This window comes from Bicyclus anynana, chromosome 3, assembly GCF_947172395.1.
Source record: "Bicyclus anynana chromosome 3, ilBicAnyn1.1, whole genome shotgun sequence".
Taxonomy (NCBI): Eukaryota; Metazoa; Arthropoda; class Insecta; order Lepidoptera; family Nymphalidae; genus Bicyclus; species Bicyclus anynana.
This window is the reverse complement of record NC_069085.1, coordinates 1,511,048-1,532,479: the sequence shown is the minus strand read 5'-3', so window position 1 is coordinate 1,532,479 and position 21,432 is coordinate 1,511,048. Positions and strand designations below refer to the sequence as shown.

Sequence of the window (21,432 nt, the reverse complement as noted above, 5' to 3'; positions counted from 1 at the left end):
AAGGTTTGTGACAACTGAAATATCAAAAGTGACAGACAAATGGAAACGGAAAATGTGTTAAGTCCGCGGAATTAATAAATTGATTACAGTGCGCAGTAAGTTGACACCACTAAAAGGTTTATCAGATAGCATGGGCACGGTGACAGTCGCCTTTACAACGTTCATAGTACTATTATCGTGAATCGCGGCAAACTTTCAAGAGTGAAACAAACTGTCACCCACACCATCCTACATGAAACGAACTGTAACACTTTCTTGGTGTCACGTAAAGGAATATAATGTGTTACTAAATAAGATACTTCGAATGACACAGAGGGAAGCGCATGATTTTGAAACCCGTTTATCAAAAAGCTGATTATTTAGATCTTTTAGTTTATGAGGTTTAATATATTATTTTACAATTATGACTTTGTTGTAAATACAACGATTTCTTTAAATTATTCACGTAGAAAAAAAAACATTTTTGAAGAATATTTTTATTTTTTCTACGCAATTTTGCGTCCGCTAGTGTGCATTAGACCTTAGCAGATGATTCAACCTTAGATGCAGTGTACAAGTGTACAGAGGTCAGCACCGGAGTCGCCGCCATGAATGGAAGGCTGAATAGGCCCATTTAGGGCGGATTGTTTGCGGCCACGCGCTTCTATCATGGAAATACCCTCACATTTATACATAGGACATGAGACATCAACCGACATGTCAAACGGTACGGTATTCATACTACCAAAATATTATCTATATATATAAAAATGAATTGCTGTTCGTTAGTCTCGCTAAAACTCGAGAACGGCTGAGCGGATTTATCTCATCTTGGTCTTGAAATGTTCGTGGAGGTATAGAGAAGGTCTAAAAGGTGAGAAAAACTAGAATAATTGCCGGGAAAACCATAAAAACAACCTTTTTCTATTTCCCATACAAATGTTTTAGAGTTAAGCGGAACGGTAGGGGTATGGAGGGGTAGGGTAGGGTTAGAGTAGGGATAGGGAAGAAGTGCACATAAGTCAAAGTGAAGCTTGACCGGGTCCGCTAGTTTATTTATAAAAAAAAGTTTACAATTCTACAAATATTTGATAATGTTTATTACATTATAATTCCGTTATTTATTAAGTAACTAGCGGATGCCCGCGACTTCATCCGCATGAAACTCAATTGAAACTTTCAACTATCCCTACCCTATCCCTACCCCGACGGTCTCCGTGGCGCAGTGGTATGCGCGGTGGATTTACAAGAGGTTAGATCCCCGGCTGGGCAGACTGAGATTTTCTTAATTTGTCCAGGTCTGGCTGGTGGGAGACTTCAGCCGTGGCTAGTTACCACCCTACCGGCAGCGTTCTTGTCTGTGGAATGCGTTAATTTTTTTATTTAATTTTTTATTGATTTGCGAATAGAGCGAGATTTGAAGACATGGGACATCCTTACGGTGTGATACCTTTGCCTTTTTCTCATGTGAAAAAAATTAAATTAAAAAGCGAGAATTTAAAAACCAATTGGCTTGAATAATACACACTTGATTTTTCAGAAATTCATTGTATGACTGTAACTTACATATTTTTCAACAATAATAATAATTTTTCAACTATTATCTCCCACGTTTACCTCACATACTCATTATTCACCTTCACAGTAGTGGGACATTATGTTACTTTGTAAAAGCATCTCCCTTAATATCCAAAATTGTAGACTTTGTACGTTTAATTTTCAATTAAAATAAATTGAATATTGTACTAAACTATTTTATTTTCTCGCAATCGTAGTGAAAAGCAGAGTGTAACACGTGGGGCTAAACCCATTATAAACTCGGTTTTTATTTAGGCGGCCTAAAAATAGCTCGTATATAATGGGTCTTTTTAGCCCCTTGTATAACAATCTACTATTTTTACTTATTTATTATTAACATAAAATTCATGTTTACTGTAGTAGATAGCAGGCAGGTGGTACGTACACAATTTATTAACTTTTACTGCCAACACATTTTTTTGAATTAAGATTATGCTTTTTAGTATAAACTAACTTAATATTACTTATCAGATCTAAAAAAAATCTAATCTTATTTATTTATTATTAGTAAAAAAACACTTCGTCTGATTCCGGCCTATCATATTATACATATTCATACAAGTAAGTATACGCAAGGTGTAAGTATCAACATCGCCATCTCATTCCCAATCACCTCAGCTCATACATTACAAATCGAATCCATTCAATTACCGCGTCTAACCAAGGTTGCGGTTTAAAAAAGGAATTTAATCTCGCTAATAAACATGCTAACAAGAACACACGGGCACCTGTTGACAACCGCGAGTCTCACAACTCCTCAGCCAATCAGAGGCCAGCGTCCGCCCACGGCGCGATCTGATTGGCCGTCTAAACTGAGGGGGGAATCGCGAAGGGGGATAACGCCAGCGCCGAACGCTAAACATGACACTGTCAAGAAAAGCGCCGCATTGAGCTTTCGGGAGCTTTTCACGCGCGCGGAAAAATACCATTCCGATTTTAAATGTGTTTTTAAAACTCTCCCATTAGTATTAATTTTACAATATTTAAAATTAACATAATACTTAATCTATTATAAAAATACATCAAGTGTGCTTTAATAATTTCAATTCAATTCACATTCTTTTTATTTACAAATAAAATTTAATTTTTTTAATATATTATATGAAAAAGATACAAATTTTAAAAAAGGAACAATAACAATCATGCATAGACAAAAAAACGTTAAAATTACGAATAAGTTGAATTTAAATTGAGTATTGAAATAATCATAATTGATTTAATGATGTCGCTCGGAAAACAACCCTCAGATCACATAAAGAGGCCCATGAACGCGTTCATGGTCTGGTCTAGGGGTCAGAGGCGGAAAATGGCCCAGGACAACCCTAAAATGCACAACTCTGAAATTTCCAAACGGCTCGGAGCGGAGTGGAAACTTTTAAGTGAGATGGAAAAGAGGCCGTTTATCGATGAAGCGAAGAGGTTAAGGTGGGTAATCGTTACTTATTAATAAAAAACAAAAAGTCTTTCTGTCTGTCTTATTTGCTGTAAACTCAAAGACCACTAAGTAGAACAGATTTTCATGCTAATTTCACCAATAGATAGAGAATTATGTATTTAATGATTAGTCAAGGTTGTGATTAAATGGGTTAAAAATATGACGATAATGAAAGTTTTAAAAACGGTAGAGAGTTTTTATCGAAAATTCTGCCTAATTCTATGATATATAACAAAATCCGGGCGAAGTCGCGGTTGTCCGCAAACCTAATATGTATTTGAAAATCTCATTTCAATGTTTTTGTGGTTGCATTCCTCCAAAACGGTTCAACCGATTTATATGACTTTTTTTGTATAGGTACTTGGTGGTTTGAAAATAAGTCTTTTTTTGCCCTCCTACCACAGATTAAAGAATGACCCAGAATGAGTCACAAGCAGCGTGGCGAAACTGGTGAAACCTATAAAAAAAACCCGTCACGCGTCTTCTTGACATCCGCATATACAGACTTTTTTCATAATTAGTATTTCAAAATTTAACACTAACAACAATTACGTAAATTGATTTAATAATCAATAATTACCAATAAAAACATACTCAATCTCATTTCTTTAGTTTTTGTGAACAATTTTTTAAATATTTAAAAAAATAAGACGACATTTTTCTTGAATAATATTAAAAATTACTGATGCGGCGCTTCGTGTCGTACTGACTCGAGAATGTATTCGTTTTTGTATTTGGAACGGCTACGACACCGTCGTGTTCGGTGCACTCTATCTGCCTATTATTCTTTAATTTGTGCCTCCTACCTATTTTAAAATCTTTGTATGAAATCATTTTATATTATTGTAGAACAAAGATTGCCGGGTCCGTGCTATTCATGAATACTCCGTTAAACTTTATAATATGAGCTTAGTATGTGCAAAATGCACTACAAATTTGTATTTAATTAGATTAAGTACATCACTTTATGATTGCTAGGTTGAATTTTGAATTTGTGACTTTAATATCATCCTACTTCATAAAAATGTAAGAAATTAATACATTTTTTTTTTCTTTTAAATGACGATTCAGAACCATTTGTTTTAAGGAATAAAACAAGTTTTAACATTAATCATTTTTATAGTAAGTAGTTACAATTATTGGATATGGTATATCATGGGAAATGTTTGAAAAACTTTCTATAATTTTTCATATAATACCAGAGATCAAAAAATTATACAAGTAATAAAGTAGTAGACTGGCACGTTCGTTGATGCCACTCCCATTATATGCGGGCGATGGGGGGAAAGACTGCGTTGGTGTGAAATCGTGCGTGCGGGGAAGTGATGTTCATCGGTCGTGGGTTTTTCATTCATCGCTACACGCCCCCCGACCCACGCGGACCATCGGGAGTGTTACAAACGAAGTTGCCAAACTAATACTCGTACCTAGTTTAAAAATAGACGCACTGCAGTTTTCCAGCAGCTATTTTTGAAAACCACAACCTGCATATTGCTCGCAGTATTATAACCATAACGATGTCAACGTATTAATGAATGATTATATTAAATTACAAGTGGTTAAATTACTATTGTACAGTGGGTTTACGGTTTCTATTTTATCTGTGGTGTGGTGTAAAAATGCTGGTGTTTCGATCAATTTATGCAATTATTATGTTTATCTTAACAGTCATGCCTACCCGCTACAGGGTCATGGCCTACTCGCTTAGGGGATATGGAGTTGGAGAAATGCAACCTTCCGCCTTATTACAGTCGACATCAGCTCACGCATGCAGTTTGCTCTCTCCAGCACTTGTGCATTTGAAACAAAATGATTCCATTAGATTTTAAGCATTTCACTTAATCCGCACATCTCAAATGCTTGCAAACATTTCCAAGCCATATTTAAAATAGTGGACCAAACGTAACATTTTAAAACGCGATATGTTGTCGCGTTCAAGACACTGGGATATGATACCATCAACTTTTTCTCTTTCTCGCTGAGAAATTTTATTAAGTATATCATAGCCAATACTTGAACCTGGATTCTCGTTATCCGCCACTGATCCAATGAGATGGGCTGTGTGCATAGCAGAAAGGATTAGTAGCTTATACCTACCACGATTCATTGGTATGATTAGCATTATCTCATGATCATATCTACCATAGCTAGCCTAGTCGTACCTATTCAAGTGGTATTTATTTAATCTGCCTCATTGATCCCGTGGTAAGATTATTCAGCTAGGGGTTCCAGGTCAAATCAATAAAAAAAAAATTCGTTATAGGGATTTTTCTTACAAGAAAATTCTTAATAGCAATGGAGTTTGGAAGTTGGAGTTGTTAGTACTCCCCCGTACCACGGAGAGTAAGAAAGAAAGAAAGAAAGAAAATAAGTTTATTCACTTTTTAGTGTCACAAACAGTACATCCTATCTTAGATATTATATGACTGTCTGTGACACCAAACAGAAAGGGTTTACAGCTCAGCATTAGCCGTTCATCGCAGGAAAGCAATGCCCAGCGCTGATTTTCAGCTGAGACCCGGGTGACGTCACAGTCAGTTAGTACGTAAAGCCGTCGGTACTGCGCCTGATCTCTCATCGGTCGTGCCTGCAGTCCCACGGGACCATGAAAGTGAGCGAATAGAGAGTGCTCCTGTGCCTACGCACCCACTTGTGCACCGTAATATCTCCTAATGTTCCACTATAAATTAATCTCAACATGAGATTGGATGAAAGCTTCGGTCGGGAGCATATTATTATTATTTTTTAATCACCTACTTTTATATCAAGTGATAGGGAGAATAAAATGGTTTTAAGTAAACACTATTTTCGTAAATTCGTTTTTAGCGGTGGGAAAAATACTGATTTTAAATACTTTTTAAGACATCCGCTTTCAGAGATCATCAAAAAATATTTTTTATGAATTAATTTAAAAAAAAAGCGTTTATAAACTAAAGTTCATGGTTATCACATATTTTTAAACCATAACTAAAAGCTCTTAACAAGATAAATCTCATTTATTTAATTATATTATCACAATATCATAATGTGTGGTAACAAAAAAGCAGGTTTTGTCTCCATCTACCAAACAGGTGCCTTGTTTTGTCGACTGCATATTTGTTCTATGATAGAGAATCAAAATGGTCTGATTAAATAGTTTTTAGGGTTCCGTATCCAAAGGCTGCCAAACCAAACATCGTCAACCTAGCTTTAATGAGCTAAATGAGTCGGGTTTTCCTTCCTGACGCTATAACTCCAGAACGCACGAACCGATTTCCACGGTTTTGTATTCGTTGGAAAGGTCTCGGGCTCCGTGAGGTTTATAGGAAAGAAAATTCAGGGAAAAATTTTAACGTAGGGTAGGGGTAGTTGATAGTTTACATCGAGTTTCTCGCGGACGAAGTCGCGGGCGTCCGCTAGTCTTGTTATAATAGTAACACTTGAAAACATCAATGTTCATCACATCTTTTCTTGTTGAAACTTGAAGCTCTGAAACTTAACTCTAGTTAATACTGCAATACGAATGGATAACCTTTCGTCTCTCATTTATTTATTTCTTCTTTTTTTTAAATTTTTAACAATCTATACTAATATTATAAAGCTGAAGGGTTTGTTTGTTTGTTTGTTTGTTTGATTGAACGCGCTAATCTCAGAAACTACTGGTCCGATTTGAAAAATTCTTTCTGTGTTAGATAGCCCATTTATCGAGGAAGGCTATAGGCTATATATTATCCCCGTATTTCTACGGGAACAGGTACCACGCGGGTGAAACCGCGCGGCGTCAGCTAATACAAAACATTAATAAAAATTAAAAAAAAGGGGTATTTAACACCATCCAATTCTAAACTTATTATAATATATAAAATGTAATTTATATTGTTTAACAATTAATTAAAACAAAATGTTTCTCTCTTTTGCTCGACTTGAACAATAATCACTGTTGTCTATATTATTAAAATAGCTGACGCCGCGCGGTTTCACCCGCGTGGTTCCCGTTCCCGTAAGAATATGAAAATAAAATATACCCTATAGCCTTCCTCGATAAATGAGCTATCTAACACTTAAAGAATTTTTTAAATCGGACCAGTAGTTCCTGAGATTAGCGCGTTCAATCAAACAAACAAACAAACTCTTCAGCTTTATAATATTAATATACATTGTTATTTCTAACTATGTAACTAACTAGGTACCTATATATAACTATGTATTTATTATTTATAATAAAAAAATGCGCTGTGAATGACACTTCATATTGGAAATGCTAAAGTGACATTCTTTGTTTATATGTTACCTCTTTTTAGCCTAACCATAGGACCGATCTTGGTGAAATTTCACACAGACATTATATTGTGTCTTAGAAACGGTTATAGAATAATTTGTCGTGTTAAATGCCACAATAGCTGCATCTATGGTCCGATTCCTACTCCAGGCACAGGCATTTCGCTTACTTGCAGGGAAAGTCAATGTAATTGAATATTTGCCTAATACTCTTTATAAAACAAAGATAATACAGAACCCTCTATGTGCAAGTTTTGTTCTCACTTTGCTGGATCTCTTTTCTAATGCGCGACCTACGCGGGTTGTTTAATTAGGATTCTCTTAATTCTATCTCAATACTGTGATGTGTTTATCTGTTTTATGGTGGTTCACAACGTGGGTAACCTGTTTACAAAGGTTGCCTTTATAAATAAACCTTCTTAATTACATATAACATGAGAACTTAAGACTATATTAATTATGTTTTATCATACTATTTTAACAACTACTTACTAAAATACATTTAGCATATTTTTGTCTACTTTCCGCATAATAATTGGATACGTTGTTGTTTAGCTAGATAAACAACAACGCACCTAAACCCAAGGAAAAACCCACCACGTGCGTTTATCCTCAACGTGTGTACTCAGGAGAAACTAACTCTACAACGCTCTGTAGTAAATGTTAAATTAATCATCAGCACTATCATTATTATCGACCTATTTTAACACCCAGGCTCTTTCCTCTTGAGAGGGGATTAGGTGCTTATTGATTGATTGTATTAACAATAATTAACTGTTCTAATGTAAGTCCTCTAAAGTAATGTCTGCTTCAATTCAATAATCTTAGCAGTCAGTACTTGAAGATACAAAAATTAGGTTTACTCGTACCAGGTATGCAGCGAAAAACCGTCGCTTGAAATACCTCTTGCAGAGAGCGCGCTAGGAATATAAATAAATAAATATACTTAAACAATACACATCACTATCTAGCCCCAAAGTAAGCATACAGAGTAGCTTGTGTTATGGGTGCTAAGATAGTTGATATTATAATATTAATATACAATTATATACTACATATAAATACTTATATAATGTATAAATACACACAGACATTGGAAAACATCCATGCTCATCACACAAATATTTTCCAGTTGTGGGAATCGAACCCACGGCCGTGGATGCAGAAAGCAGGGTCACTACCCACTGCGCCACGCGGCCGTCAATATGCCACTTTCCAAATGCCAAATTGAATATTTTTATATGTATTTCTACTTCTACTTTTTTTGTGTGCATTTTAAGAAATTAAATGTCACGTGTCTCAAACGGTGAAGGAAAACATCGTCAGGAAACCTGCACACCAGAGAATTTTCTTAATTCTCTAAATAATACTGGGAGAAAAATAATAGTGTCACTTGTTGTTGTTTGAAGGTTTTTATTGGCAAATCGGTTAAATGGTTTAGCCGTATAAGTGTAAGAAACTAAAGAAAATACTATTAATTACCTAATATTTGTGATGTGAATAATCTTCTATCTTCTATATATATATATATATATAAATGAATTGCTGTTCGTTAGTCTCGCTAAAACTCGAGAACGGCTGAACGGATTTATCTCATCTTGGTCTTGAAATGTTCGTGGAGGTATAGAGAAGGTTTAAAAGAAAAGAAAAATTAGAATAATAGCTGGGAAAACCATAAAATCAACCCTTTTCTATTTCCCATATAAACGTTTAAGTTTTAAGCAGGTGTAGGAGTAGGGTAGGGGTAGAATAGAGGTAGGGTAGGGGCAGAGAAATATAGAGTAGGGATAGGGAAGAAGTGCACATAAGTCAAAGCGAAGCTTGACCGAGTCCGCTAGTGCATAATAAAAATAACAAATTGACTCTTCAAAAGTAACATTTACCGTTGAAATTAAACAAAAATCAAAGTTAAAAGCCGTATAACACAGCAATCGGCCCAACAAATCAATCCCAAAGGCCCCGAAGACAATTATCTGGTGGCATTGTCGTAATATCTTGCATTGTTGGGGTGGCGCGTTATCGGGGTGCGCCAGGGCTATAAAAACAAGCTTATGTCGCCAGTCTAGCTCTTTGTGGAAGATATACGTAGCGGGTAGCGACTCGTCCAAAGCGGTTTGCGTTTGTTCCCGGCGTACTATGTAGCTACTATCTCTGTGAATCTCTACCTATAGTATAAGGTTTTGATTTTTAGAGTTTACTAGTAATTCGAACGATTGCTTTTTCGACGATTGTACGAAAGATTATCATAATATACCCGTAAAGCACCTGATATGAAGAAATATATTTAATACAGGTGAACTCGGTGTTAGCGCTACTAAAAAGTGTTAGGTATACATATTTTGCGTAACATAGCTTCGAATCAGGTATGTGTATAATATTTTACCAAATCAATGTTAATTAAAGGAAAACACATAGGTATCTACTTGTTTTTCGCAATTTAGGAGATGCATTAATTTAGGCCGCTTAGCATAGCATTGTTATCCTGTATCATACTCTGCAGTTGCTCTTTTAAATACTAATACTAATATTATACTAATATTATAAAGAGGAAAAAATATTAAGAGAAATATAAAATATTAGCGGACGCCCGTGACTTCATCCGCGTGGAATTTAGTTTTTTACAAATCCTACGGGAATCATGGATTTTTTCGGGATGAAAACTAGCCTGCGAGAACGAGTATGTGTTAATCCAGAGTAAAATCTATTTCTATTTCAAATTTCAGGCAAATCGCTTCAGTAGCCTCAGCGTAAAGGAAGTAAAGGAATATCAAACATACTTACACACTCACAAACTTTCGCCTTTATAATATTAGTGTGATAGACCATCATAGCCGACAGCGCTTTGGTTCGTGTTGTCAAAAAATATTATAAATTGAAATTTTTATGTATTAATGTCTCAAAAAATATGATATTTTTTTCAATCTAGTAGTACAATTATGAACAATTTAAGACCCTTTTGAAAAAGTGTCAACTACCCTATTGGAAATGTCATAAAAAACAAGTCAATTAGTACTCGTAAATACTCAGAGAGCCTCGTCACGGTGTTTATCACCAAGGCCCTCAATAGCCAGTAGCCGTGGCCAGGGGCCAGGGGCAGGGGCGGGGGCGGGGGAGGGGCCTCCAGAACTTAATTTCGTCCGTCTGTTTGTCCGCACTATCGGTCAACACTCGCACAATGCCCAAAAGGCGCGCCCGTGTTTGCATTATACTTATTTTTTATCAACTATTTGATCGGTCGATAGAATGCCCGCAAACAATGTCTTGGTGTTATCACCACAGCTCGCCACGGACAAGGCGACTCTATGGTACTACTATAATCTTTTTATATGTAAAATTGTAACATTTATATATTAAAGCCAGCTACTTTGTTCGCGAGAAAGTAGATAATTAATTATACGTGACCATTTTTAGAGGGTTAAATGGGTCATCATTAATAACCCATATATTCGAATCACTAATGGGCTCGTGTCTCCTCTCAGAATGAGAGGGGATGGTCAATATTCCGCTACGCTAGATATCCCTATGCGGATTGGCAGATTTAACATTTTCGAAGAGAATTCTCTGGTTTGCAGGTTTCCTCACGATGTTTCTCCTTCACCGTTTTTGACACGTGATATTTATTTTCACAAGATAAATTGGTATAGTAAGATAATATTCTTAATAGATAGATTAATACCAGCGGGGGCGTTTTTGTAAGGGATTAGGGAGCGTTTTTGATAGAAGCTCCCAGGCAGCTTGGCTTTTTCCGACACTTCTGACAATTATTATCGTATTTTAATAAATTTACACAAAATCTTGACTAATTATATACCCAAACCTTGCTACTACTACACTAATCACTTTATCTGTGAATTTTGCAATATCCGTTATGATCTTAAGTGATTGTATGTGTATTATGGAAGTGTACTTAAAAATGAATAAATTCAATTGATTTGCCGTTTACTCTTGCTTAAAGAAAGCTCGAGTTGTTCGTTTATATTATAAAGTGTTCGTAAGTTTGTATTATAAAGTGAACCTTAAACGAACATGAGAAAATAATTACACCTTCTTAGAAAAACAAATAATCAAAATTATTAATTTTCAACGGAACATTTATTTTTATTGGTGGAACGAAGATCGGCTTGTATCTAACATGCATAATATAATATATTAAAAATAATATTGAAGTCATTTTCTGAGTTTTTATTGTGTGTTATGAAATATTCAGTGTTTTAATGTGTATTTAGCGAAAAATATCCAAATAACTTCCTAAGGTCGCTGCTATACCTAATGAGCTTTTAATAAAGGAGACATAGCTATCAATTAATTTTATTGTAACGATTGCGACATCTTCTAGTTCGAGTGTAACAAATTACGCTAATACAGAGTTGCGCCGGCCGTACTTTTATGTTGCTTCATTTCATTATATTATTTCATTCATTTATTCTATTCATATATTCATTTCATTTTACGACATACGCGTCACCTCTACAAGTAACCTCTAAATGCTCGTCAAGCGCGAAGGTTACACGCAGTGGGTTCCGCAGCTATATACCACAAAATAAGTTCTATATACGACCAAATTACAATAATATTATTACCAATGTTATAGGTACTTTTTGTAGAAATTATGATTTATTGTAAAATAAACAAATTAAGTTAAAGTTGGTGGTTTTCTAGGTTACTCATAATATACTCAGATGTACTCATTACATTACTCATATTACTTTATCTGAGTATAAGTAAAAATCAATAAAGTAAAAAGGCAAAAGTGACAACTATAATATTTTATTTAAAATAAATGTTTTCAGTAGTAAATCAGTGAAATACAGTACGTCTGCGTGTGATACATGAAATTATTAGATTCATCTTATTCTACTTATTCTATTTTAATGTCTCATAGCTGGATAAGACACAGTCTATATTAAGGTATGTATCTACCTACCTACCTAAACAAATTAAAACCTCCAAACAAATTAATACCTCCCTCTTACAAGAAACTTAGATCCACGTCGGTGCTCGGTGGATTGTATTGCGGTACTGTATAAACGTTCATATTGGTTTCATATAATTTAATAGTGGGGAACCCTAAAAACCAACACAGTACAACAATATCAATAAACAGACAGATATAAAGCGTCTTTTCATATCGAGAATCATATCGAAGTATCGATATTTGTTCATGTCGATTAAGCCGGCCGTAGGTAGGTGTACGCTAAAAAAACTCCGATAAAAACGAAGATATGTTTTTCTGGAGATATTCTGTTTTTTCGGTTATCGTGTTTGTTTGTGGCAAACAGTAATGAAGGAATTGATAGTGCGCCGGTCGTTGACCCCGATTTTTTTATTGTTATTCCCCAAAAGCGTTTTTTTTTGTGACTTTGTAGAGTTGTGGACTTGTGAATGGAGTGAATCCTAAACGTTTTATTGATATTTGATATTATTTAAGGTCTTCGGACGTTTTTATAAGTGATCTAAGATTTAGTTTTAATTAAGATTCATGTAGTTATTTTCTAATGTTTAATACCAAAATCAAATAGAAGCACCATAGAGTTTTTCATTAACTTACCTACTCTACATTATTTAAAAGTTAAGAGTGTGCCTGTGTGTGTTTTTTTTTAAAGTTTTTAATTTTCACTATAATGTCTAGTAAGGGCTTTTTGTATTAGAGCTCGTTGTTAAAGTATCATAATTATTTCTGCAAGAGGTTCTTGTGGGTTCTAAGTTTCAGAAAGCATGGCAATACTGAAAACATCAGAACCTGAACCGCTTTCTGAAAAATTTTAGAAGTTCCCAACTAGTAACTAAACATGTCGTCTAGCTGGATTTGTTTATGTTATTTGCCTTGTTTAGTCCGTCCGTGGACGTTCTGTATGTTCCCTCAAATATTAGTGAGTATATACCTAGATTTAATGTTAATATTAGGTATATACTTATGTAAGTATGTTTTACTATTCAGCTTTTCCTTGGTTCAAAATTTTCGTCAAAGAAAAGTTCGTTATATAGACATAAATATATTACACTGTAAATATTTTTTATTACCGTTATATTTCGACAATTATATGTATTATAAAAACTAACTATAAGATATCACGAGGCACGTATTCTCTGAAAGTTGCTGAAGTGTTTCACACAAGGCAATTTTCCACGCGCTTTCCTTTCGATTGTAACTTATTTAGCAAATATCCAAACGTTCAAACCTCCACACTAGATATGAAAAGCCCCGATATTCAGCAAACAGCGTTCAAAAACCTCATACATACGAACTATCATCCCACCCTTGGTCCATTCGAATAATTACAATCGACTCGCTGACAATCGCGATTCTATCACAAAGCGCGCATAATCGGACTCTGTGTCGATTGTGCCCCATCCCTACACGTCGCAACCGCCAAAGCTTTGCTCGTGAAATTCAACTTTGTTTCTATATAATAAGGTTTAAAATTGTAGGAATACTGTTGAGAATATAGTGACGAGTGTGGTGCCACAGTCGATTGTGACGGGACAATGCAATAATCCGAGTATTGTTGAATTGACATTGTTGTTTTAAGGGCGGCGGGTGTTCGCGACAATTGTCCGCTTTATTGCATAAATAATAATGTTATTCTGGCCGGTGGAGCGCCATTGTGACGTTTTGTCGCTAAACTTATTGCGATGAGATTATAAAGTTGGAGTCTGGCAGAAGTTTTGTATCGCGAAAGAATAACCACGTTTTGTATTTAAAATCGAATTTCTGTCAACTAAACGGCTGGGCTGATTTGGATGCAATTTGGTGTCTTTATTTGAATTATGTCTGGGTGTTCTCCTCCCGTGGAACGGGCAGGGATACGGGCCTCGACGCTTCGTCTCCTTGCCCAGGTACGTTGCGGGGGATGTTGCTCCCCCGGTAAGCTTCTAACCCCTTTTGGGGTTGAGACATTTCAGTCTAAAGGTTTCTCCATGTATGTCAAATCCGGGGACCCCGGATTTCTTTCTTTCTTTCTAAACATTCTAAGTTTCACATTGTAATAGATATAAGCTTTTCAGAAAATCTGCTATAGATATAGTTTCATGTAACGGCAATAGCTACGTTAAAATATTAGCAAAAAATCGTACTAAAATAATAGTCTTTGTTTAGACACCATATTTATATTATACAACTCATCTATAACAATTAATTATACAACGATACCGACAACTTTGTTCCCAACTTTAACAAAAGTCTTCTTTACCATTCGGGTGCTCAGCGGTTCCTTTTCCATGCCTCGTATAGTCAACAGTAAATACTTTTCAACAACCCGCCTTAAAACAGCGTGGTGGGTCTAAGTATTTCCGCTGTCCTATAAGGGTAGCTTAAATAGGCCGGTATTTATGATAATGACTTTCTTTCCTTACCAACTTTTTCCTTACAAGCTTTGTCAAAGGTATCCTCCATTTCTTACCATTTGATTGGTTCAACGGCTTCCTTATCCACGCCTCGCCACACACCACATCTTAAACAGCAAATACTTTTCAACAACCCGCCCTGAAGCAGGTCTCCACATCCCTTATCTCCTATATAAAGAGACCCTGTAGTCGGAGATTGATAATGATAATGACTCTTCAACAGAGCACTACACATGAAAGAGCACCCTGACTACAAGTACCGGCCGCGGAGGAAACCCAAAGCCCTCGTGAAGAAAGAGCCCAAGTTCGGCTTCAACATCAGCAGCTTCATGGCGCCAGTCCCTCGGCTGATGACTCCGCTGCCGCAGCCGATGCCGCAGATGCCGGTGCCGCACCACCTGCTGCATGACAAGCCAGACCTGAGCAGAGCGCTGTTCCCGCCGATACCCTACCCCTTCTACCCCTTCGCGAAGATACCATCCGATGAGGGGAAGCTGGCAGCCGAGCTGGCGCATTTGCAGGTAGGGACAAACTTATTTATTGCAATGATTAGTCAAAAGTTAGCTTACTCATATAGTACCTACTAAGTGACCCTTCAGACAGGGGATGGGGATAAAGTATCAACTTATCTCTTTTCTTTTTCCTGATTGTGTAAGTGCCGTAGGCTCTTTATGGGACCTCAGCGGCGTCAACGAGGGGTTTGGGCGAGCGCAGAAGCATCGCCTGATGGGGCCCAAAGGCAGAAGCAAGTAGATGGGCGGAACGACTCTCTAAGGGCGTCTCCTCTGAGACTCGGACCTCGACTTAGAGGGCCGTTCGGGAAGGGTGTTTTGGCCTGAGTGTATCAGTCCGGGCGCCCCCGAGATCGTGAGTTAAAAAGCCCACGTCTGGGTGACGTCAGATATCGGGGACAAAATATCAACGTTGTAGCTTTCCATAAGAACAAAAAAATATTCAGCTCGGACTAGATGTGCCCGGTTTCATCCACGTAGATACAGTTCTTGTTAGAATATCGGGAAGTAAATTACATATAGGAATGCTACGCCAGACTCTACCGCTGCCGAATTTCATTCAGATCCTTTCATTTGTATGAGCGTGCAACAGTACCAAACGTCCATGTATGAATTGAGATGTCACAACCTCAAGACAGTTAAGTAACTGGATGATCCATAGATACTCGTAGTACGACAAATATAATTCTGGTGCGTCCAAGTTCCGTATCCCCTACAAAACCTTCCTGGCACTACAGTGGGCCGGTTAGAGTCTGAAAATTATGGTGAAAGTATCCAGTATCTACCAATACGAGTAACCAATTATAACTAAGATACTACTTCTTTTTCCGCAATCTAAAGCACAGTCTCATTTACCAGAACTCTCAAAGAACTCCTTCTGACACAGGCACTCTACGGTGGCGCGTTATACAGCTCAGCGTTGTACAACAGTGCGTTGTCACCCTGCGGCTGCCCCCCGCGCCGCTCCCCCTCGCCGCCCGCTGACGTCAAGCGCCCTGTCGCGTACGTGCTCATGAAGAGTGACGAGGAGCCGCCGCAGCACGTCATATGAAGGCCGGTGGCTCTCCCGGCGCGGCCCTACGCGCACTGGGAGCAGCCGTCAACGTCCACTGAGCGAGACAGCACGCCCGATAGCATATAGAGTGATAAGGACATTGGTAAGAAGTGCAATATTGTTTTAGTGGTTTACTACACACTGCAGTTTGAAGACTTGGAACTTTGAAAGTGATCGTAATTCCCAATGGTTTCCATGATGTATTTCCAGTTGCGTTAAGGAGCATTATTTATTTTCCTTTTTCGCATACGTTAATGTAGTCAAGGTAATTAATTTTGAGAGAAGAGTACTTACCTACTTATCTCGTTAAATGATAGAAAGTAATGATTTTGTATAGTGATGCGAATATTTCTCGTAACAATTTGTAGAAGACTGAAAATTGTCAGCGAATGGACTTATATGATATTCTTGTTTAGTGCATTTTAGCCAGGAATTATTTAACTTTATTTTGATGCATATAATATGTTCCTCGTTTTATTAAAAAAAATTCTACTTTTAACCGAATTAATGAAGGAGGTACTTTTTTAAATATTTTAACTTATTATGTTTGTAGCAATGTCCTTGTAAATACCTCAGTAATTATTCCTAAAATAATATTTTTGTAAAATATATGTTTTGTTTTTTTTTATGTTCTTTGGTGCATGGGTTTTTAGGTATGATTTTCCATCAATAATAATCTCCTATTATCAAATAGAAAGAAAGGATCTAATCTTTTTAACTGGTACATCCAAGTACTATTAGGTAAATGTAAATAATTGTAGATATTAGAACATATGTCAAAGACTCATTATGTCTATAGAGCCTGCGATGGCTGAACCTTCGCCGTTTTATAAAAAAGCTCCTACCAGATGGAGTGTGGCAAACTTTCATATAAAATCAGGGAGGTCTAACCGTTACAGGCTCTCAATATACTATTGTACGTTTAAAATATTTTTATAAAGTCTTCCTTATTGAATTATGACTTGGCTTATACTTTTACCTTGCACACACACATTTTTTTGCTATAGGTATCTTTTTTCTTTTCCCCTCCGATTAGTTGTAAAGACGTTGTTAGAAGTGGGTATGATTGCCTAACAGGCGGGGTTCGAACCTGTGATCTCTTGTTGTTGATTCCGCCCCCTCAATCATGGAGCTTTTGAGATTGACTATGCTGGTGTAGTCTAAGATGATTTGACGTCATTTTAAAACGTGATTGAAAATTACCATTTTAAGTCTACTTCAGGGCCACGACTCCCACCTTACAGAAATATACAATTTATGATGTTAATGATAATGGCCAAGACCGACGACATAACATGCTCTCCGAGGTACATGGGCGTAACGTTAACTTACACTCCGGACTGAAAATTGAAAGAAAAGCTCAGAAGAAAAGAAAACATTTTATTCCAACCCCGGACTCCGTGATCCGAAACTATATAAGCTAACAGCTGAACCAACGAGGTAGGGCAGTGAACAGAAAAATAACTTGTCAATGTGTTTAGGTGGCCGGTAATAATAATTCTGATTATTCTTATTTCTACATGTATGTATTTTGTATGTAACATATGTACACAGGGATTGTTTTTTAATTGTACGTTCTAATTAGTTTTATGTAAACTAAATATAAATCACATTGTTCTTATTTTTTTGTAAACATCTACCTGAGTTATTGTTTTGGGAGATAAAGAGGTGGATTTACGTACACAGAATATAGACCTCGACAAATAAGTTGAACTAAAATGACTGGTACAAATGTAAATAAAAGTGTTGTATATTAAAGGTGTCAAATAATTGAAAATTTAGTACACGATTGTAATTCCGTCAATGAGAAGCTATACTCTCTCGTGTATCATTGACGTCCACTGAACGAATCGCCTTCACGATCAAGTAGCTCATAGATACGGCATCTAAAAGAAAATGTCTCCCGAAGTAATAGGTGTTTGTGTACATACAAGTAGTGCATTCTGTGTAAATATAACTTGGAAGCGTTTTCCTTAAAATTATTAGTGCAATGTAATTTACGACGTGAGGTAACTCGAATAGATAACATATCATAGGTATTATGTATTCCATTGTAAGGGTTCATTCACACGGGTGCAGTTTGAGGTGATATTGCTTTTCATATATGTAGTAGACTAAGATACAGTGGGGCCAAATCATCCTCATTTTGTAAAAGCTGAAACTTTGTCGGCTTTGCTTTTACCATAGATAAGTATAATATCAACTATATGCAGTTTGAACCTCTGAGGGTCTAGAAAAGTTCCCAAAGTGGTACAAGTGGAACCAAGGGTCCACGGGACACTCGACAAGGGTTGGTGTGACCAAAAAATGGGGGTTCACACCGAATACCGAATGGGGAGTTTTCTAAATAAAACAAGTGAGAATTTATTGGTTCCTTGTGCTGTGAGTGGATTTTAAAAATTAAAATTGGATGGAATCGCCTTCTTTAAAATTCAAAATTCATTTATAGGCATTGTTTATAAGCACTTTTGAAACAACACTATTTAATTTTGTAAAGACTCTATTACCGGTTCTGAGAAGAGCCGGCAAGAAACTCAGCAGTTGCTCTTTTGATTGGCTTTGGTAACCAAAGCACTACAGTACTTACCTATGGTAAGGGACATGGTTTGATAATCTTTCATGTTTTATTAAATAAAGACAGTTTAGCTACCACAGGCTCTCGGCCTATATGCGATAACAAGCAAATTAAATAAAGCCCGTGTGAATGAGCTTATAACCTAGAGTTTAGTTAGAAAAAACATCGTTATGTCAATTTGTAAAAAGATAAGACGGCAAAGGTACAAGTTTTGTTGTTATTATGACAATTTTAATGCTTATTTGCTTGATGAGTTTTTATATATTGAGTTTTTTTTTAATTATGTTATTTTATAGCTTAGGTATAGAATATTCTTGATTAGAGTTTATTGTTCTATTCTATTTCTGAGAATTAATACATACGAATGCATTGCAAATAGCATCTATGTATCAGATTGTATTTAAAAAAATGTTTTAGTATTTTTTATTAAATCAGGAGGATGTGGATATTTGTGAAGGGGTGTTTGATTAAATCTGACATATTGTAATAAATGGCATATTCCATCTATAGTTGGCTCTTGATACTGTGGTAATAGGCACACTACGCTCGCCAAGTCCATTATGAATTTTCCATATCCAATTTTCTTTTAGAATGTGACACACCGACTGTAAAAGATTTTAATTATTATGTAGAAGAAATGCCGATTGTATAATGATAAACAATTGTTATAAAAAAATCAGCTTTATCTCAAATCCGTTACTTTGGTCGAGTTATCTATACTTATAACTAAAAAAATAACTATCATTGGGTGATTAGTGATCGATACTGATGCCAAAATTGCAATCAGTAAAATGTTCGTCTGTCTGTCTATCTGTATGATCGTTATAGAAACAAAAACTACTGGACGAATTTTATTGAAACCTGGTACAATTATTCTTTACACTCCTGGGTATGTTATAGTATACTTCTCATTACGCTACGATCAAAAAGAGCAGAGCAGTGAAGGGAAATGTTTTGAAAACGGGAGAAGTTACTCCATTTTTGAAGCGATACTACTGTAAGGGCTGGATTAAAAAGGTCTAAGGGCGGACGAAATCTCGGGCGTCCGCTAGTCTAAAATGATTGAAAACCTTGTAAATATTCTGGTATTACAACACCCCTTAAAAAGTCCACTCTCTCTTGTGCTTTTAAGTTCGTATTAAAGAGAGCGTGTATGACAAATCAATTTTAAGTTTTCTATTTGTAAACTATTAGAACAAAACCTTCGTAATATTGTTTTAATCATCAGTATAAAATAAGTTGATGATTTATGGTTTTAAATTATAAGATTTTTATATTTTGGATTTAATTTATAAGAATTTTTATGACTAATTCAACATTTTAGCAGTATCATGTTTAATGCACGCCATTCACGATCAATTATTCTCACGTTTCTGCAGCACTCACGACTATAACTGGTCGTGTGTTGGTCACTGCGTGCGACTGTTTGCGCTGCAGGAACGTGAGAATAATAGACTGTCAATGGCTGACTTAACATTTGTTAAATTTTTAGCTTGTGTAAAATTGTTTATGTAAATAAATTGTTAACAATTCGGTTGAAGCAATGTTGTTGTTATGTTTACCAACTTTGTTTTATGTTGTGTAAATTCCGCAAAGTTACTTGGCAATATGAAATTCATTTACTTTTAAGTTTTCTACTTTTTTGTACCAGGGTTTCAGTTATAATTAAAAAATATGAAATATGACGCAAAGTGTTTTATTTTTGATTTCCCACCAAAACTGTGAATAATATAATGTGTTTATAGATAATATTTACAAATATTTTATTGATGATAAAATATACGTAGTCTTCACAAAGCCTCTGCTCTATGGTTAAGGGGTCAGGCTATATTGACTATGGTTTCATGTAGTTGATAAATAACTTACCTAGCTAATAAAATGTGAAGTGAGAAATTGGAAATTCATTCAATGCAGTCATTTTGACGGCCTCTGTGGCGGAATGTGCGGCGGATTTACAAAACGGAAGTCCTGGGTTCAATCCCCGGTTGAGCCGATTCAGGTTTTCTTAATTGGTCCAGGTCTGGCAGGTGGGAGGCTCCGACCGTAGCTATTTACCACCCTATCGGCAAAGACGTAACGCCAAGTGATTTAGCATTACGGGACGATGTCGTGTAGAAACCGAAAAGAGGTGTGGATTTTCATCCTACTCCTAACAAGTTAGCCTGTTTCCATCATAGACTGCGTCACTACTTACCATCAGGTGAGATTTTAGTCGAGGGCTAACGTGTAAAGAATATAAAAATAAGAAGTCTCAGGTCAGGTCCATATTAAGGTTCAAGTCAGGTCCAAATTAACTACAAGTAGCTCTATTTTAATCCAACTCCTAATTCCCTGTTCTATTGAAAAGGAAATTGAAAGTAATACAAAGCGACATGTGCGCTACTGAAGGGCTCTCGAAGCCTCTCAAGGAGTCAGTCGCGCGGACTTTTAAAACAACGGGGGACTAATCCCAGGCCTCTTCACTATCTGCGAATAAACACCGAATAATAGACACTGTAGTGAGTGCAGACTGTAGGGGCATATGGGGTGTTGTTGTTGGGAGATTGGATTATAGGGAAAAAACGTTTGATACTCTTGCTGAAGTGCATGTTACTTTTTTAACTGGAAAACGAGTCATCTCGGGATGCCTGGCAAGTTAATTTTTTATATTAAAGTTATTGAAGTTTTTGTGTACTAGCCCCGTGGTTTCATCCACAAA

The 21,432-nt window shown here is 36.3% G+C and overlaps 1 protein-coding gene across 1 annotated transcript; it reads left to right on the top strand.

The window, feature by feature from the left end:
* The first annotated feature begins 2,440 nt into the window (after positions 1-2,440).
* On the top strand, positions 2,441-20,419 carry LOC112051876 (transcription factor SOX-14-like). Its single transcript, XM_024090693.2, has 3 exons — positions 2,441-2,982; positions 14,817-15,114; positions 15,992-20,419. The coding sequence occupies exons 1-3, from the start codon at positions 2,777-2,779 to the stop codon at positions 16,154-16,156; spliced, it is 669 nt and encodes a 222-aa protein (XP_023946461.1). The 5' UTR covers positions 2,441-2,776; the 3' UTR covers positions 16,157-20,419.
* Positions 20,420-21,432: the final 1,013 nt, after the last annotated feature.